The 17,145-nt window shown below is 46.3% G+C and overlaps 3 protein-coding genes across 3 annotated transcripts; 2 read left to right on the top strand and 1 right to left on the bottom strand.

The window, feature by feature from the left end:
* Window positions 1-1,075: 1,075 nt before the first annotated feature.
* LOC124699754 (glucuronoxylan 4-O-methyltransferase 3-like) lies at window positions 1,076-2,175 on the bottom strand. Its single transcript, XM_047232007.1, has one exon. It carries the CDS (start codon window positions 2,173-2,175, stop codon window positions 1,198-1,200), a length of 978 nt encoding a protein of 325 aa, XP_047087963.1. The 3' UTR covers window positions 1,076-1,197.
* Window positions 2,176-7,333: 5,158 nt separating this feature from the next.
* Window positions 7,334-11,099, top strand: LOC124699753 (keratin, type II cytoskeletal 5-like). Its single transcript, XM_047232006.1, has 3 exons — window positions 7,334-7,579; window positions 8,887-9,058; window positions 10,772-11,099. The coding sequence occupies exons 1-3, from the start codon at window positions 7,429-7,431 to the stop codon at window positions 10,860-10,862; spliced, it is 414 nt and encodes a 137-aa protein (XP_047087962.1). The 5' UTR covers window positions 7,334-7,428; the 3' UTR covers window positions 10,863-11,099.
* A 395-nt stretch (window positions 11,100-11,494) lies between these two features.
* Window positions 11,495-13,170, top strand: LOC124703627 (chlorophyll a-b binding protein CP26, chloroplastic-like). The gene is made up of 6 exons (XM_047235856.1): window positions 11,495-11,784; window positions 11,891-11,975; window positions 12,149-12,199; window positions 12,296-12,416; window positions 12,514-12,648; window positions 12,733-13,170. The coding sequence occupies exons 1-6, from the start codon at window positions 11,583-11,585 to the stop codon at window positions 12,991-12,993; spliced, it is 855 nt and encodes a 284-aa protein (XP_047091812.1). The 5' UTR covers window positions 11,495-11,582; the 3' UTR covers window positions 12,994-13,170.
* Window positions 13,171-17,145: the final 3,975 nt, after the last annotated feature.

Genomic DNA, 17,145 nt, shown 5'->3' with positions numbered 1-17,145 from the left:
AATGACATTATTTCTGAGTAACACGATGTCTGGTGAGCCTAATGAGCGTATGTTGCCTTCTCTAAAGAAATTTGTATGGTGGGACATGGTAAAACTTAGGGGTTGGAGGTTTGAGAATACAAGCCAAGGTTTGTAATTTTGGCAGTTTGTGGTCCTCGTATTTTGTCTTCGCAAAGATATCTAAAGTACAAGAGTTCCAGGGAAGGGTGTGCGCTATGGTTACCAAAGAATGCTGAAGTAGTTTTTTTGTACACAGAAAACAGAATCATAAACAAACATTAAGGAGAGAACATGGGAGCTTCTGGTGACAAAGCAATGTATTCAAGTATCCAACCATGATGACCGGTGAATGCATCATGTGCAAACATGACAATTGAACAAACTCAATATCCTTGCTTCTGCCTTAAAATATACATTTTTCTTCTTCTAATGTTAACATGAAAATACAGAACTGGTAACCACATGTTTTTCCCTTGATGCTGCTGGGAACAGGAACCAAAGCTAAACTTGGTATTGCAGTTTATTCTCGTAACTTTCCCGATAAAAATAGGAGAAATGCAGTGACCAGATCATATGAGAACACATATCTGAGTGAAAACAAAATAATGTTCCTTTACGAAATGAAAGCTGTTTGTAATCTTGTTGGTCTGATCCTGCTAAGGTTGGTTCATGTGTCGACTCTCTTTCATCAAGTTGGTGTAGGAGTTGTTGAGGTAGGTGCTTAGGAAGGAGTTGGTGACTCACTGCTTGTGGCTGTAGCAAGTTGCTGCTAGTTCTGGTTCATGATCAAAAGTGCTTTCTTGGTGAGAAACTTCATTTTGAAGCATTGATGGGCAACATTGGTGACTCAAAATTATAGGTGGAGCAACATTTAACAGTAGAATTAATTACCCTATATTTATACAAGCCTAACCTTGAATATGAAGTAGTAAAATTCATGAAACAATCCAAACAAATGTAACAGGGGTGCTCATCCTGGGTTCCGAAAACTACCCCCAAAAAATTCCAGATCCCATCTTCCCACACCTGTAAATTTCATCAAAAGAAATGAAAACATTTATGTCTGTCTCAGAACAACAAACTGAAACCAAGAACCTTGGAAATGAAATGTTGCAGACATTTTCAGTTCTATAAATCCTACAACCATACCAGTATACATTTTTGTATATGTATGTGTTTGTTTATGTCTTAGTATTCTCAGGGGCAAAATGGCATCCCATCCTTTTCCCTGTGGCTCGGGATGGCGAAGTGCCTGAGCCTGCCAACCTCCTCCTTCATGTACCCTTCGCACAGGAACGCCCTGGAGAAGCTGTCCTCCACCGTCCTGTCCACGCCGTGCACCACCACGTCCGTCTCGCCGCTCCCCGGCCGGCGCGTCCGCGCCGCCATCCCGGCCATGTATATCGCGCCGCCCACCCTGCCCGGCGCCTCCGGCACCCACCCCGCCGGCGCGTCCACGATGATCACGTCCCACTCCGTCTCGTAGAACGCAGCCGGCAGCCCACGCATGGCGAGCTTGCACGGAGAGCGCTCGAAATGGTCGGCCAAGAGCGACTGGTCCTTGGGCGGGGAGGCGGTGCAGTCGGGCGAGCCGCGGAGGCCGAGGAGCTCGTCGGCGTCGGCGAGAGTGGTCTGGTACGCGACCTGGTGGGACTCGAGGGCGAGGCCCGGGTGGCGCGCGGCGGCCTCGGCGATCGAGGCGGCGTCCTCCTCGAGGAAGGCGGTGCGGCCGCCGAGGTTGAGCGCCGCCCAGAACGCGCTCTCGGGGCCGAGGCCGCCGAACACCAGGAGGTTGCACGGCGTACGCTGCGCCAGCACGCGCGCGGTCGCCGCGAGCTCGTCACCCGTCTGCGGCAGCGTACCGTTGGACGTCGCGTAGTGGACCAACGCCTCGGCGACGGCGCCCGGCAGCTTCGCGCACCCGCCCTGCTGCTGCTGCTGCTGCTGCTGCGAGTTGTGCCGGACGGACACGGGCGGGGAGGTGGCGGCGCCTGCTGGCGATCTGGCGTGCGAGGCGGAGAGGGTGCGGAGTGTAAGGAGGAGAAGGAATGCCGCGGCGGAGGCGGCGACGACGAGGACGATGCGGCGGAGCGTGAGGTGCTGCCTGAGCTTGGCCTTGGCGGAGACGAGGTGGTTCTTGAGCTTGGCCTTGCGCGCGAGCGTGGGGCTCGTCATTCTGTAAGCTGTGTCTGACACTTGTTTTGCTTGTGTTTTGGCAATGCGCTGAAATATTTTGGCAATGCTTCAAAGAGCAGCAAGGCAGGCAGCACTGCATGTCTGAAGATGGCTGATAAGGACAAGAGGCCTAAAGTTTGGTGGGCGTTTGTTAGATCCCACTGGCCTCTGTTGGTGTTTAATCCAAGTAAATTTGATTTGTAGATGAACTGTTCCTGAAGTCCATGAACACAGAGCAGGAGAAACGCACAATAGAAGCGTCATGTTCATTGGATCCCTGTAAAATTATGGTTTGGCAGATTGCATCACATGGAAGACAAAGGATTTTTATTAAAGGTTTGAGTGGATATTTAATTTCTTACAAAATACGAGTAGAAAATAAAGCATGCCACTACTTCAGAAGTAGAAAAAACGCATAGAGGCGTTTTATTACAAATTGGCAATACCAATGACAGAAGCAAAAAAGCATGACAGTACTTCAGAAGTACTACAAATTACAGTATAGGCATTTCAGCATTGCACGGAAGTGTGTACAAATATGTTCTTGTTGTCTTTCATATCAGCCTCGTGAAGTGACCACCGTCTTGTACCACTCACCGATACGGCGCCATTTCATTAGGATGGCAGCTGCGAACCCAACGCCAAATCCCAAGCCAACAAAGAGAAACAAAATGACATCAATATGACCAATGGAATTGCTTCGACTTGCCTCAACTGGACCATCTGTGCAACCACACTGTATGGACAAGGGAGCTCCACACAATCCCGTGTTCCCAAAATATGAATTGTTCTGAAATGTTCCAAACTGGCGCGTTTCTGGAATTTTCCCCATCAGCTGGTTGTTGGACAAATTCAAGGTGCCAAGAGAGGTAAGGTTTGTCAGCTCCTCTGGGATCTTCCCAGAAAGCCCGTTTGAAGATAGGTCCAGTGACTCCAGATTAGTCATACTACCAAGTTCTGGTGGAATTTCTCCTGTCAGTGTGTTGTGAGACAAGTTCAGTCCATGAAGCTGAGCAAGCTTTCCAACTGATTCAGGAATGACACCCCTGAATGCGTTATCTGAGAAGTCGACCATTGTAAGAGTGGTCCATATCTTCTCGTATGTTATGTATTGCCCTCTGAACGTTACGGTGACAATATCTTGATAGGATCCTGTTACATTCTGAGGTTTTATAATGTCTTCTGTGAAATCAGATCCTTTGATCATAGATTCTAGCTTATCAAACCATTGAGAGGTCAGATTGCCTGACAAATTGTTTGAGGCAACATCAATGATATGCAGACTTGAAAACTGTTCATGGTTGTTATCATCTCCTGGAGGATTTCCTATTGAACCGTGGAGCTGGTTGGATCTCAAGACAAGAACACGAAGCTTGGGAAGCTTCCCTAACCAATATGGAAAAGAATCGACAATTTGGTTGCTACCCATGTCAAGAAACTCCAGGTCTTTGCAATTAGTAAGCGAGCGGGGCAGATGACCTTCAATCCTATTTCCATTTAAATTAATTGTCTGAAGAGCACATCCCTTCTCAATATTTAAAGCTAGTCTTCCTTCCAGGTGATTGTTCTTCAAGTTCAGTATGCCGAGATGACCATTTTCTATTAGACAAGATGGGATAGTTCCACTGAAGCTGTTATTTGACAGGTCAAGAACTTGCAGCTTGCTTGCGTTGCAAATAAACTCAGGAATCTTTCCACTTATCCTGTTATTTGACATCTTAAGGTAGGTGGTTTGGCTAAGGCATGAGGCGCAATTTTTCATGATTGATGAGAATCTATTATTTGAGTAGTCCAACAACTGCACTCTAAGGATTCTTGGCTTCAGTGGCATAGGAATCTCTCCCAGAAGTCTATTGGAGCTAACATCAAGACTAATCAGGTTTTCTGTAGGAAGGAAATCTGAAGAAAGCTCCATACTGGAAAACATGTTATGTGACAAGTTTAAATATTGAAGTGTACCACTCCAGTTATCCCACATCCACTTGGGTATATCCCCTGAAATATGATTATTTGAAATATCTAAGTCAAGGACATAACGCAGAAATTGCAGGGAACCAGGAACTTTAGTTAGACCACAAGATGCTAGGTACAAGATTCGAAGCCGATGTGTGAAAGAAAGCGCAAAGCCTTCTCCATCTACCACTGACAACCTATTGTTTGACAGATCCAATACTCGGAGATTCGTTAATCTCAAAAATGAACTGAGCTCTACCTGATCCATGAATTTGTTACGGCCAAGAGAGAGCAGATGGAGACTTTTTAGCTGGAAGATTGACTCTGGTATTGATCCACCCAATTCATTGTCAGACAGTAGAATCCAATACAAAGAAGATGATGTAGGAAAGTCCCTTAGCTTTCCAGAAAGTAGATTTGATGAAAGAACCAGCGCTTGCAATGCTGGAAGAGTATATATAAAATCTGGTATTTCCCCTGACAGTAAGCAACATTCTGGTTAAAATCCACCCCAATCATTATTTTCATTTGCATCGAAAATTAAGTAATAGCAATAGGTTCCACATTGATAACATAGTGACATCATCGTGGGTGCTAACCTCGCGACTTGATTAAGCACGCAACTTCACATGTCTTTCATAGCATTTTAACGAAACTGTAAATTTTCCGCATTAACCTATAGCACACTGTATACCAGTGCACCACATAAAATTCTAATGCACCATAACATATACAGTACAAATGTGATTTCAATGCAGTAGCTTTTCTCCAAAACCAGATCAGACAGTTACTTCGTGGATTTGTGGAGAATTGAATATTTCGTTGGCATGTAGACTTACCACTGAGATTATTTGAGTAAAGGTTCAAATAAGATAATTGGGTTAAATTAGCAACCCAGGCTGGTATTCTTCCAGAAAACCCACAATCAGAAAGCCTTAAGTCTGTCAAATTCTTCAGATTCTGAATTCCTGATGGTATAGACCCAGAGAAGATGCACACACCGATTTGCAAGCTCCTCAAGCTCGTAAGATTTCCAATCCAAGATGGCGCTCTCCTAGAGAAGTTGCTTCTGAAAATTTCCAAATTTGTTAATTTCTTGAGGTCCCCAACCCAGGAGATCTGGGAATCTGATCCTAACTGAGACAAATACAACTTGTGCAAAGTCATAAATGAGGATGGATGAAGCTCCGCAATGTATCTATATTTCCCATCAAGGCTTAGCTCCTCTAGAGATATGAGATTGCTGAAGGACCTGGGGTTTGTAGTAGAGACATTTGTTCCTTGCATATTCAGTATCTCTAAGGAACTTCCATTCAGAAAATCTGGTAGATGAACCGACATGTTTGGATTGTTGGACACATCAAGAACACTCAGTTTTTTTAGCTGAAATATCCTTGGAGGAAAGAACCCATCAAAATTACAATAACCAAGTTGAAGAACACTTAGACTTAGGAAATCTGCAAATGAGTCCGGAACTGCTCCAGATATATGATTGAGGTTGAGGTTGATCACATTAAGCGAGCGAACTCTTGAAAGGGACTCATCAATGGGACCACTGAGGCCACAATCCTCCAAGCTGAGAATCTCAAGATGTGGAACATGTCTAGCCAGAGCATTACACCACTCTTCTCCGCTAGCGGATATATCCACCCGATCGAGGTAAAGCTCCCTTAGATTGGTGAGGTTTGCCAGCAAGGCCGCAAAACTGGGTTCCCGCAGCACCAACAAATTCTGAGTGAAAACATCTAATAAATCCTCGCCGAAATGGTTGGAGAGGTCAAGGGAGATTAGACTTGTGAGGTAGCCAATGCTGATTGGAATCTGACCGCGGAGGTATGCATCAGAGAGGTTGAGGTAGGTGAGCAGAGAGAGCCTCTCAAACCCGACGGCCGGAAGGTGCGATCCGCCAAAGTTGTTCCCGCTGAGGTCGAGATGATGTAGTGAGGTGAGGTTGAAGAGTGCCCTGTTTATTGCTTTGCTATGCAGGCTTCGACCGCGGAGGCTAAGGGCAGTAACCTGGCCAGATGAGTCCTCGCAGCCAACGCCCTCCCAGAGACAGCAGTCGGTGCCGTCTTGCCATGAAGGGAGGGTGGTGTTGGACAAATCGAAGTTGAATGATTGCTTCAGCCGCAGGAGTGACGCAGCCTGGTCTGGAAGACAGTGGACGGAGCTTGTAGCAGGAGTGCCATGGGCACTACTGAAGGGAAGCTGTATGAACACAAGGAGAGGTAGTAGAAACCAGCAATTGGAAGCCATTTCACCGGTAAATTTGTCTGTCCAAGGCTGGGCTTAGTATTTGAGAGATATAATGTGCTTGGAGCCTCGGACTTCCACAGGATGATGTGTTTCTTAACTACAAGTCATGAATGATAGCTTCACGAGAGGTGGGTGTTTATTTCCTAATGGTAAGCATGACTGTCGATTTCGGGGAAGACTTGACTCCTGAGAGTAACCTACTGACTGAGATGGCAATTACTTACCGTCAATTATATATAGCTGCACATCCTGCTAGAGTAGTTGATTTGAAAAGTGGTGACGGTGTCACTTCAGTCCCCTTGACTTTTATTGTTACTCCTTTCTTTAGCGTATACCTTTTTTTTTGGCAAACAAACTCCCTGCATTTGATTATAACATCTGGTACAAGAGGGACTCGAAGTTCCTGATACAAACCATAGAGCTAGATACAACAGTTTTGAGCTGCACAAGCTATGGACACGATGGGGCAAACTCATGGATTGATAGATTTTGGAGACTAAATCCGGTGAACACGGACGAAACTTGCAGGGATTGAACCAAGACAGCTGGCCGGTAGGATAAAATCCGGTCGACAGGAGGTTATTTAAGAGCGGAGCTTCGGACCTGGGAATGCCGTGACCGACGACGAAGACGGCAGAATCCGAAGCAGGTACACCGGCTCCTCCACGCCGACGGAAAGCTCCGCACACGAACGGCATCAAAGCCGAAACGCCGGGACACGCCACGAAACAGTGGATCTATAGAGAAGAAGGCGACGCCGAGCTCTCCTCCCCCGTTCTCCGGACGGCTCACAGACGTCGGCGAGTCGCAGGACACGGGAGCTCAGAGACGAGAGGAGGATAGAGACCCGTATTTTTTTTTTTTGGAGAATCACCCGTAAATAACCTAGTAGGCCTAGCTGCAAACATTACAGCCCATTTTGCCGGCCCAGCCCAGCCCAGACGAGACTCCCGCACCCAAACGGGTCATCTTCGATCATCTGGGAGACGACCCGGAGCCACGGACCTCTTGCAGACGCGAGAGGAAGAGAGGGGAGAGCAGACGATGGCGACGGCGAAGGGAGGCGCTGGCGGGGGTCAGAAGGGCCTCCTCTGGAGGCTGCCGGAGGTCACCTCCAAGGAGCTCGGAAAGATCGGCCCCGCCTTCGGCCTCGGCATCGGCTGCGGCGCCGGCGCCGGAATCGGCTTCTTCGGTGGTAAAACTCCCCTCTTTCGGGCTCCTTTCCCTTGCTGCGCGTCTTCCTTGGTCGATTGGATGGTTATTATTGCAACGTTGAGGTGCCCCTGCTCTCCGCGGTTCAAAAGATTGCTGATTGCTAGTGGTTTTCTTGTCCGGATTATGTCAGGTCCTTGTGGGGTTAGTCAGGATGGGATTTACTGGAGCAGGGGTAGGGTTTGCTCTAAAATTCGTCTGGTCAGGGCAGCCTCGTTGTGGAAGAATGCATGCAGATTGGATGGTGGCACTAGGTGATCTGTTCTAGTAGTTGAATTGTTTTCATATGACACAGCTTTTCAGATGGGAATGTTTCGACAGGTTAGGAAAAGGATGTTTTTATGCAGATGTAGTGGTTTTACTTCGTTGTGTCTGGGATACTTATTTTGGATGTAAATATCGTTAGCCTTGGATAAAGCATTTTGGCTTCTGATGATTTGGCTAATTTCTTAATTACTGACAGTTACACGCGAGAGTAGGCCAATTGCCTGAGTTCTAACAAATACGGTGCAGACTATAGAGTGAATAGCATGATTGCCACTTGAGCTTTCGGAATTTAAGATGCATGACCTAAGCCATTCCCATTCACATCATGAGACACCGTGCTTATATAGCTAAAATATCTTAAATACATGATCAATTGTATGGTGTATTTTTGTCTTTTTTAAATGTTAAGAGATCTATTATAAGGACTGTTCAAACTGTATTGTTAAGGACATATGGACTAACTTTGATTCTTTTATCAATCACAACTCTTAAATGTTCATAATCTGTTAAATGTGGTGTGTGAACAAGTAAACATGGCACTGCAAGTAACAATATTGATTTATTTGAGTACTTATTGATTACTGAATAACACTTCAATAACTTTTATAGTGCGACCCTGTCAAATTGAGATGTAGTATAGCTGCAACTGCAGTTCAACACAATCTTCTCTAGGAATATTTCTTGTACGAAATATATAAGCTCTATAAACTGTTAAGAGCATCATCTCTGAATGTTATATGACATGATAAGATTAATTCTTTGGTTCCTTTGTAGTTTGCTGTCAGCAATATAATTTAGAAGAATGCTTGCATATTTATTTCCTAGCACAAATAAGCTTAAATTATGGCATACAAGCTTTGTAATGACATAAAAAATGTTGAAATCATTTTGTCCAATACTAGCACCTATCTTTTTGTTTACTTTATTGATCCATTATTATATCTTCCCTCCCTCCTGTTGCTTATGTAATTTTATTAATGAGTGCGTGCATAATTTTTTTTATCTTTTCCATGAATAATGTAGGTGCAGGATTAGGTTATGGATTTCCTGGACTCACTATAGGCTTTGGAGTTGGAGCTGGATGCGGTGTAGGATTGGGTTTTGGTTATGGCTTGGGCAAAGGAATTGCTTATGATGAAACGAAAAGGCATTCAAATGTTGGTAAAATGTTCCGGGAAGCTCCAAAATTTCCTACGTAAGTACTTGGTGGGCTTGAAAATATTTAGTGCGATTGTGCCCACAGTTTTCCCAATCCTATGCCTTGTTGTCTAACCTTGTAATATCTAATAACTTGGGAGTTTTACTGTATTTACTGTTGCTCATGTGATTGAATTTTGAAGAAGAGCATTCTGGCACGTGAAGTGCAAATGTATTGAACTGGCTTGAAATGAACAATTCTCAAAGTCGATAAAAGAAACAAGAGAAAACTGACCTGTGAATATTCTTCTATTTATACTTTTTAAACTTAAATCAGGACTCTGCTAATGAGATTGGGGGAAGAATCTTATACAATCTTGCTGGTTTATGCTTTGAAGTGAAATTATGTCTCTTGAAGCTCCACACATAATAGTTATACAAACTAGACTTGAATGGCAGTTTGGCTGGAACAACTAAAAACAAGAGCGATAAGTATATACAATTAACATAACCTCCTTTTTTTACCACATTGACCAGTATATACAATATGACCTTATAAGGTATGTTGTACTGTGACATATTAGCACCACTACTTTCATCCAAACTAACGGACTATATACACACTGTAGATGCAACGTTTGAAGACTTGAATAACTAAAATGAAGTGGAAATATCTTGCAAAAAGTGCAGACATATGGAAAATCACAAACAAAAAAAATTCCTGCTGGGCATGTATAATGAAGTAATGTTGCTATGTGGAATAATGTGAAGTTAGTGAAATTCTCCAGTCTTGCAGAAAAATAATCCTGAAAGCGCGAACCTGGTGTATTTCGTGGAGAAATCCTGATTTCACAACATAATTCCTTAGCTACTCCGTAACAAATTTATAGTAGATAACAAGTGCAGATGCTTCACAGCTCCGTCCCTATCAGGATGCTAACAGTGGAACAGTGAGATATTTGAAGTGACGTCCAAATATCTGCTGTCAGCAGTATAACTAAAGAAATAAACAAAAATAGAAACATTTTCCAAATTATAATTCTTCTATCATATTCTGCTATTCTAATCTGACAGCATGAGCTTTTCAAATAGAAAGAGCTGGTAGAAATAGACTGGTACAGAAGACAAATGTGACAGTGTTCATTTCAAAATATTGAAAATATGAGCTGTACTCTAATTCTGATTGCTTGAGGTTTTTATTTACAAAAAAACTGCATTTTTTCTTGTATTAGACAAAACTTAATCATTTTGGGTCTTTTATGGTTAAAAGTTGATTTGATTAGTCACTCGTATATTCCCTAGATTAGTCTCTTTTCTCTTGGTTAAATGCCTATATGTTTTCACTGGTTATTGCCGTGATTATATATCTTGTGAACACAAGATAGTTTGGTGTCACTTGAGATCTTGAATATCTGAGCAGCTATCTGTTTTATGCTTATATATTCCCCAGCTTGCTCACTCTTTTGTTGGTTAAATGCATATATGTTTGACTGCTTATTGCCATGCTTATATATATTTTTGCAAACACAACATAGTTTGATGTTACTTCGAGATCTTGAACATCTGAGCATCTCTCTGTTTGATGCTGAGAAGAAAACTACATATCTTCTTGCCCTTTGCTTGAATTCTCATGGTTGAGATCTCTGAAGTTGCTACCTTGTGGCATTCTCCACCTCATTTTTGTTTAGCACACCTAGAAAATTCTGAGTTTGCGTGAAAGAAACATATGTATGTTCTGCAATGTCACTCACGCTTCCCTTGTTTATTTCAGGGACACTGTTGCTGGTTTATTTGACGAGTTGGTGGTAAACACCAAAAAGCTTGCCACAGCAACTTCGAAGCAGATTGAAAAATGGCATTGAGCTGCACCACCATATGGCTGCTGCTATTGGCTATCTTAGATGGGGATTAACACTTCATCTTTGAACATAGGCTGTTGCGTCTCATTGTAATATCTTTTTTGAGCGTTCATCAGTAAGTAGGCTTGTATTTAGGTAGAATTCTGAAACTGTATTACAGAGTTCGTGTTCAAAATTCCTGGAAATGTTGAACAGTATGGTTGTTAGAGAAATAAAATGTCAACCTGATGAATTCTTTGTCGTGCTCCTTGTGCATTTTAGCTGATGTGCTGTTAATAGAGTGAGCATGACTGCTGTCAAAATGTGATGGAATGCTGGGGTGTGTGTGGCCTGGAACTGCTCTCTTGGTTCTCTCTCTTTCTGGTTGGCTCTCTGTTCTCCCTGCGTCTCTATCTGTATGTTTGGACCATTTAGCACCTCATGGCTATTGATAAACGAGATAACAAGTGGCCCAAATGATGCCACATCAGCACCCTCATCTGCCAAGTCAGCACAGCATGCCCAATCAAGTCCAAGCAACAGATAGCCCTCCTGAACACCCAGCCAATCACAGCCACCTTGGCCTATCCTGCATTGGCCCACAACATCCACGGATCCTCATTTCCATCCATTTAAACTACCCCACCTTTCCCTCCACAAACGCCCATCACATCCTCCCTTCTTGCTGAGCTGAGCACGCCCTCTGCCACACCCCTTCGCTCACAGAACTTCGGGCCCGAGGCAATGGCGGCGCTCGCTCCGACGAAGATGCTCGGCACCCGGCTCAACTTTGCCGGCTCCTCCACCTACGCCACAGCGGCACCGAAGGCACAGAAGATCGTCTCTCTCTTTGATCGCTTCAAGTCAAAGCCTGCCCCAAAGGCGAAGCCCGCTCCCGTGGCCTCTACAGCGGTGGGCATCGACGATGAGCTCGCCAAGTGGTACGGTGAGTACGAAGGAATCTCACAGGCTCACAGCTGAGAACTCTTTTCAGGCGATTCGGTCTGAATATGAGTACATGGATCTAAAAATCTTTCTTCCCTTGTTTTCAGGCCCTGACAGGAGGATCTACTTGCCCAATGGTCTCCTTGACCGGGACGAGGTGCCTGAGTACCTCAACGGAGAGGTTCCCGGAGAGTAAGTCATTGGCTTCCATTTTTAGTCAATTGTCTGGCACAACACTGCAAGAGCAATGTTGCTAGCACAATGTTTGTCTCCTTTAGCAGCATACGTCACAGCTCGCATGAATAAAAATGTAAGAGATATATGCATGTGAACTAACTATTTTTATGTTTCCTTTGGACTTGCAGCTATGGCTACGATCCTTTTGGTCTCGGAAAGAAGCCAGAGGACTTCGCCAAGTAAGTAGTAGTAGAATCCGCATTTCGGGAGTACAGGCCAAGCTATAAAGCTACAGCCCTTTTGGTCTCCCAACTAAGCAAATCTCAATGGTGCAGGTACCAGGCCTTTGAGCTCATCCACGCCAGGTGGGCCATGCTCGGCGCCGCCGGCTTCATCATCCCAGAGGCGTTGAACAAGTACGGCGCAAACTGCGGCCCCGAGGCCGTCTGGTTCAAGGTACGTAATTTGCTGAATGCTGATCAGCATCTTTCACCGCTTCAGATTCAGAGCTCTGAAGCTTCAACTCACGGTGCCTCTGAACAACACCTTGCAGACCGGCGCCCTTCTCCTTGACGGCAACACCCTCAACTACTTCGGCAGCAGCATTCCCATCAACCTGATCGTCGCCGTTGCGGCCGAGGTCGTCCTCGTCGGAGGCGCCGAGTACTACAGGATCACCAACGGACTGGTCAGTAACAGCAGCACCTGAAATACAGTATATATTGCGCTACAGCAGACTGGTCAGTACTGACAAACGGTTTTTCTCCGGCAGGACTTTGATGACAAGCTCCACCCCGGCGGCCCATTCGACCCGCTCGGCCTCGCCACCGACCCTGACCAGGCGGCGCTTCTCAAGGTGAAGGAGATCAAGAACGGACGTCTGGCCATGTTCTCCATGCTGGGTTTCTTCATCCAGGCCTACGTTACCGGCCAGGGCCCCTACGAGAACCTGTGCGCGCACCTCAGCGACCCCTTCGGCAACAACCTGCTTACCGTCATCTCCGGCGCCGCTGAAAGGACGCCCAGCCTGTGAGCTCGCCGTTAATTGCCAGTTGGTCCGTCGCCATCGCTTTGTCGATGATCAGCTGCATGCGTGCAATGCAGCATGATGCGCTGTCTTAATTTTACCGGGAAAAGTATCAAGAGTACGGATGTGCCCGTGCGTGTAAATTATCAAGGCCAGAAGAAACATGATCTTTCTGATTTCTTATACCTCCCGAGCAGTGCTGCTACACTGCTCCTCGAGTAATTTCTGAAATGGTTTTCATCGTTAAGAACCACATTGACTACTGGAAACTTGATTGGTTAAGCCCTTACCTAATCATCCTTGTAATGGCTGCTTGGGCGAACTGTGTGTTTGTGTTCTTTTGTTGAGCTCGCCTGCAAAGCCAACTGCATCTGACGTGGATGCCGTGCCAGTTTCACACATCTAAGTAGCAACTGATGAGCCCGCGCTCTAACAACATCTGAACACATCCTCTGGTATTGCCGAAACCTGCCACTCTGGTTATGCCTGAAAACTGTCAAGATGGCTCCGATGGCTATACCTGCCCGTGCTGTTACTTTGTTAGTAAGGGCATCTCCAGCGGCACGGCGAGCGACCGTTTTCGTCCGCCGTGACCGGAATGCGTCTGGCACCTCCTCCGGCGACGCATAGTGACCGGGCCGTCCGCGGAGATGCAAACCTGGCCCAAATATGCGTCTCGGATGCCTCTCCGCGGACGTCCGGAAAGTGTCCGCTCGCGTCTGGCGGATGTTTCGTCGGGCCCGCCTGGCAGCGACTCTGCGTCGATGCGTCTTCTCAAACGCGCCAGTGACTGCGCCGCTGCGTCGCTTCGGCAGCCTGCGCCACGTTAATGGCGATGCCTCGGCTGCCGAGCGGCCGCAGCCCACCTCCGCCAACCACGTTAATGGTGACGCCACGCGTCCCGCGGCCACCGCATGCCTCCGGCCTATATAAAGGGGGCGCACGTTCTTCTTCCTCATCCACTCCTCCAAAGAAATCCTAGCTGCCACAAAGCTCGACCGTAGCGCCGCCTAGGTGTTCCTGCGACGCATCCAGGCCCGCGAGGAAGTCCATGGCCGGTCCTCCTGGCCGGCGAGGCGGTCGAGGCCGCGGCCCTGGGCGCCCCCGGGGCCGGGGAAGGGGCCGCCGTGGTGGAGCAGCAACGGCCCCACGCTCGCCGTCGCCTGCGCCCTCCCCGTCTTCGCAGGACGACCGCTGCTTCGAGTTCCTCCTCCGCATCGACGACGACCCACTCGGCATCAAGCGGCTCCCGGACAAGTTCGTCGAGTTCGTCGATGGCGTCGAGCTGGCGCATTTGCAGCTACGGGAGGCCAGCCGCAACCTCGCCGCCGGCCCGTGGAGGTCCTGTTCGACGGGCAGGGCAAGATGTACCTGCACACGGGGTGGGACAAGTTTGCCCGTGACCTCGCGCTCGAGCCCGGCTGCCAGCTCACCTTCCTCTACGAGGGGGACGGCGAGATGATCGTCAAGGTGTTCGACGACATAGCCTGCCGCATGCATTACCACACCGGCGAATCCGGCTCGGACACCGATAGTTAGAACTTAGAGTGTTCTTTCTTTGCAGCGAATCTAGCTACGGGCCAGACGAAGCCAGTAGTCGAGGTTTCTGGATGTTCTTCCTCGGTAGAACCAACAAGGGCACCGTCTCCTCCCGCTGGATTTTCCAGTTCGGATGATTGGGTGTGCCCTCGAATGTTCTTTCTTGGCAGCGAAATACGGAAATCAACACAACTGGTTTCTTTTTTTAATGTTATATTTGTGTCAACTACACCTGGGCAAAGTTCGGGCCGGGCCGGGTTTCGGGCCGGGCTTAAAAAAGCCCGCGGGTAAAAAGTCAGGCCCAAGCCCAGCCCGGCCCGACCGTCGGGCCTGTAAATTAAGCCCGAACCCGGCCCAAACGAGCAAAAAACCCAGCCCGTCCCGAGAAGCCCGGCCCGACCAGGATAAAATGCACAAAAATGAAGGCCCGAACCCGGCCCGAAGTGCAAGCCCGACCCGGCCTGGCCCGGAATTTTCGGGCCGGGTCGCACCGGGCCGTCCGGGCCGGGCTGCCCATGCCCAGATGTAGTGTCAACCATGGTTCAAACTATGTGTTAGTTTGTGTAAACCATGTTCCAAACTATGTGTTAGTTTGTGTAAAATCATGTTTCAATATGTAATATTTGGAACTATGTTTAAATGGAGAAGAGGAAAAAAAGAAAGAAAAAAATGCGTCGCCCCGCTGGAGCAGCCCCCAGACGCAAACGGACGCGCGGACAAAAACGGTCATTTTAGCGTCCGCAGCGCGACGCAAACGGACGCTCGCGGACATTAAAATGCGTCGCGCCGCTGGAGATGCCCTAAAGTAAGAAGGTACTTGCCAGAACATATGCTTTCTCGTAAACTTGTGTCTTATGGACTCTTTTCATGCAGTCAAGTATGTTGATCTGTTTGTGAATAAGATTGATGCAGCATAGAATCCAATGTTCCGTATCAACAATCGCAAAAATAGCTGAAAAATAAGGTACAATGAAGCATTGTTGAGAAGTATGAAACTCTGATTGACAAGTAAGTTGAAGAAGAAAAGAATTGCAGTGTCCTAACCAGATCCTTCGATTTGAGTTTCTGTTCCATGTAGAGTTGGTTGAATTCTTGAAGGCAACTCTTAGGATCAAATAGTTCCTCATTGACTAGTAGTTTTTGCTACAAGATGAAAATAGTAAATTAGTACCTGGTAGGTTGCATGGAAAAAGTTTGCGAACAATATGTACTAATCATTATTTTTTTCGAAAATGGGCACTTTATTACTTTAAACAATAGACTCGGCCTCTGCATAACTAGGATGCACACAGCCGTACCAATATCTGTTACAAACACCAAAAAAACCGACTACAAGAGTTCCAAGATCAAAAAACAAAACTAGGTAGGTGGGCCCAGGTGAAGATCACGCTGCCACCCATGTTGGGAAGTACTAATCATTAATAGTTGCCGTTGTAAGGATTCGTACCGTGAATGATTGTGAGAATGCAAATTTGGTGCACATGTGTAAGCTGGATGCCATGGTGTCTTTTTCGTTGTTGAAGTGTCTGATGAAGAGTTCTATGATGTGGGTGTCGATGTGACCACGAGGACGAAGTGCTTCACGGAATTATTCGTATGACATGTGGAGGTCGCCAAAATCAACAAAATGTGTCCTATGGATGCAGGCAGGTGATTCAGCAGAAGCATGGTTAATTTAGAATGGAGAATAAGTATGTTACTAATGCAGAAATAAAAACAGACATACTAAATAAGGTACATGGAGACAAGTGGGAGTAATGGTAACCTTTTTTTCTCCTTTTTTGGGTGGTTTGATGCATTTGTTGAGAATGAACTTGTAATATGCTTCCTTCGAATCATCATTAGCCTTGACTTTTTTTTAATGGCATTTGCTTCATTAAGCCCGAGACAAGCTCTCTTCTTCCTGTTCTTCTTTTCTAGAGTTTGTGTCCCGATGGTGTACACAATGTTAGACTCACTATCCTCAGTGTCTGTAAGTCCTATAATGCCAGCTAGAACAGGTAGAAAGCGTAAAATGTAGATATGATACAAGTTTAGAAGAATTGAGTGTACGAAAATGGAAAGCACTAAGGACACCTTAAATATGTCATTTGCATCTTACCCTTGGGTGCAGCATCAGGTTCTTGTTGGAAAGAACCACATCGGGCATGTTCAACTGAGGGACCTTGGTCAAGTTCTCTTGAGGCTGCTAGCTCTTGTTCATGTGATGCAGTGTGATCTTCCTCATGTGATGGTGCAGTGGGTGCTCTTGATTGGTAACCACATTTCGTTAGATTATGAGCATTAACAAAGTATAACCATGAGTGGTATAAAAAGAGAAAGTTACCTATTATAGAAGTTCTTGTGGTTGTGTTTTGAACACTAGTGGTTGGAGCAACTGCATCTTTTCGATGAGAGGCAGTTGTGTCATGTTCCAGCGAGGCTGATTGGTCTATCCCAAGTGAGACGGCTTGCTCTTGGTCATGTGTTGTTACTTGATCAGGTTCCTAGGAGGGTGAGTGTGGAATGGGCCCTAGCTGGACCATATGAATAATTAGATTAGAAGCATACATAAACTAAAATGCGTGCGGTGAATAGTGGACAAATACCTGTACTAGCGGGTCCTACACCAGCGGTGAC

Source organism: Lolium rigidum, chromosome 3, assembly GCF_022539505.1.
Source record: "Lolium rigidum isolate FL_2022 chromosome 3, APGP_CSIRO_Lrig_0.1, whole genome shotgun sequence".
NCBI classification, from domain to species: Eukaryota; Viridiplantae; Streptophyta; class Magnoliopsida; order Poales; family Poaceae; genus Lolium; species Lolium rigidum.
Note: the sequence above shows the minus strand (reverse complement) of the source record. Positions and strands in the feature narration are given on the sequence as shown.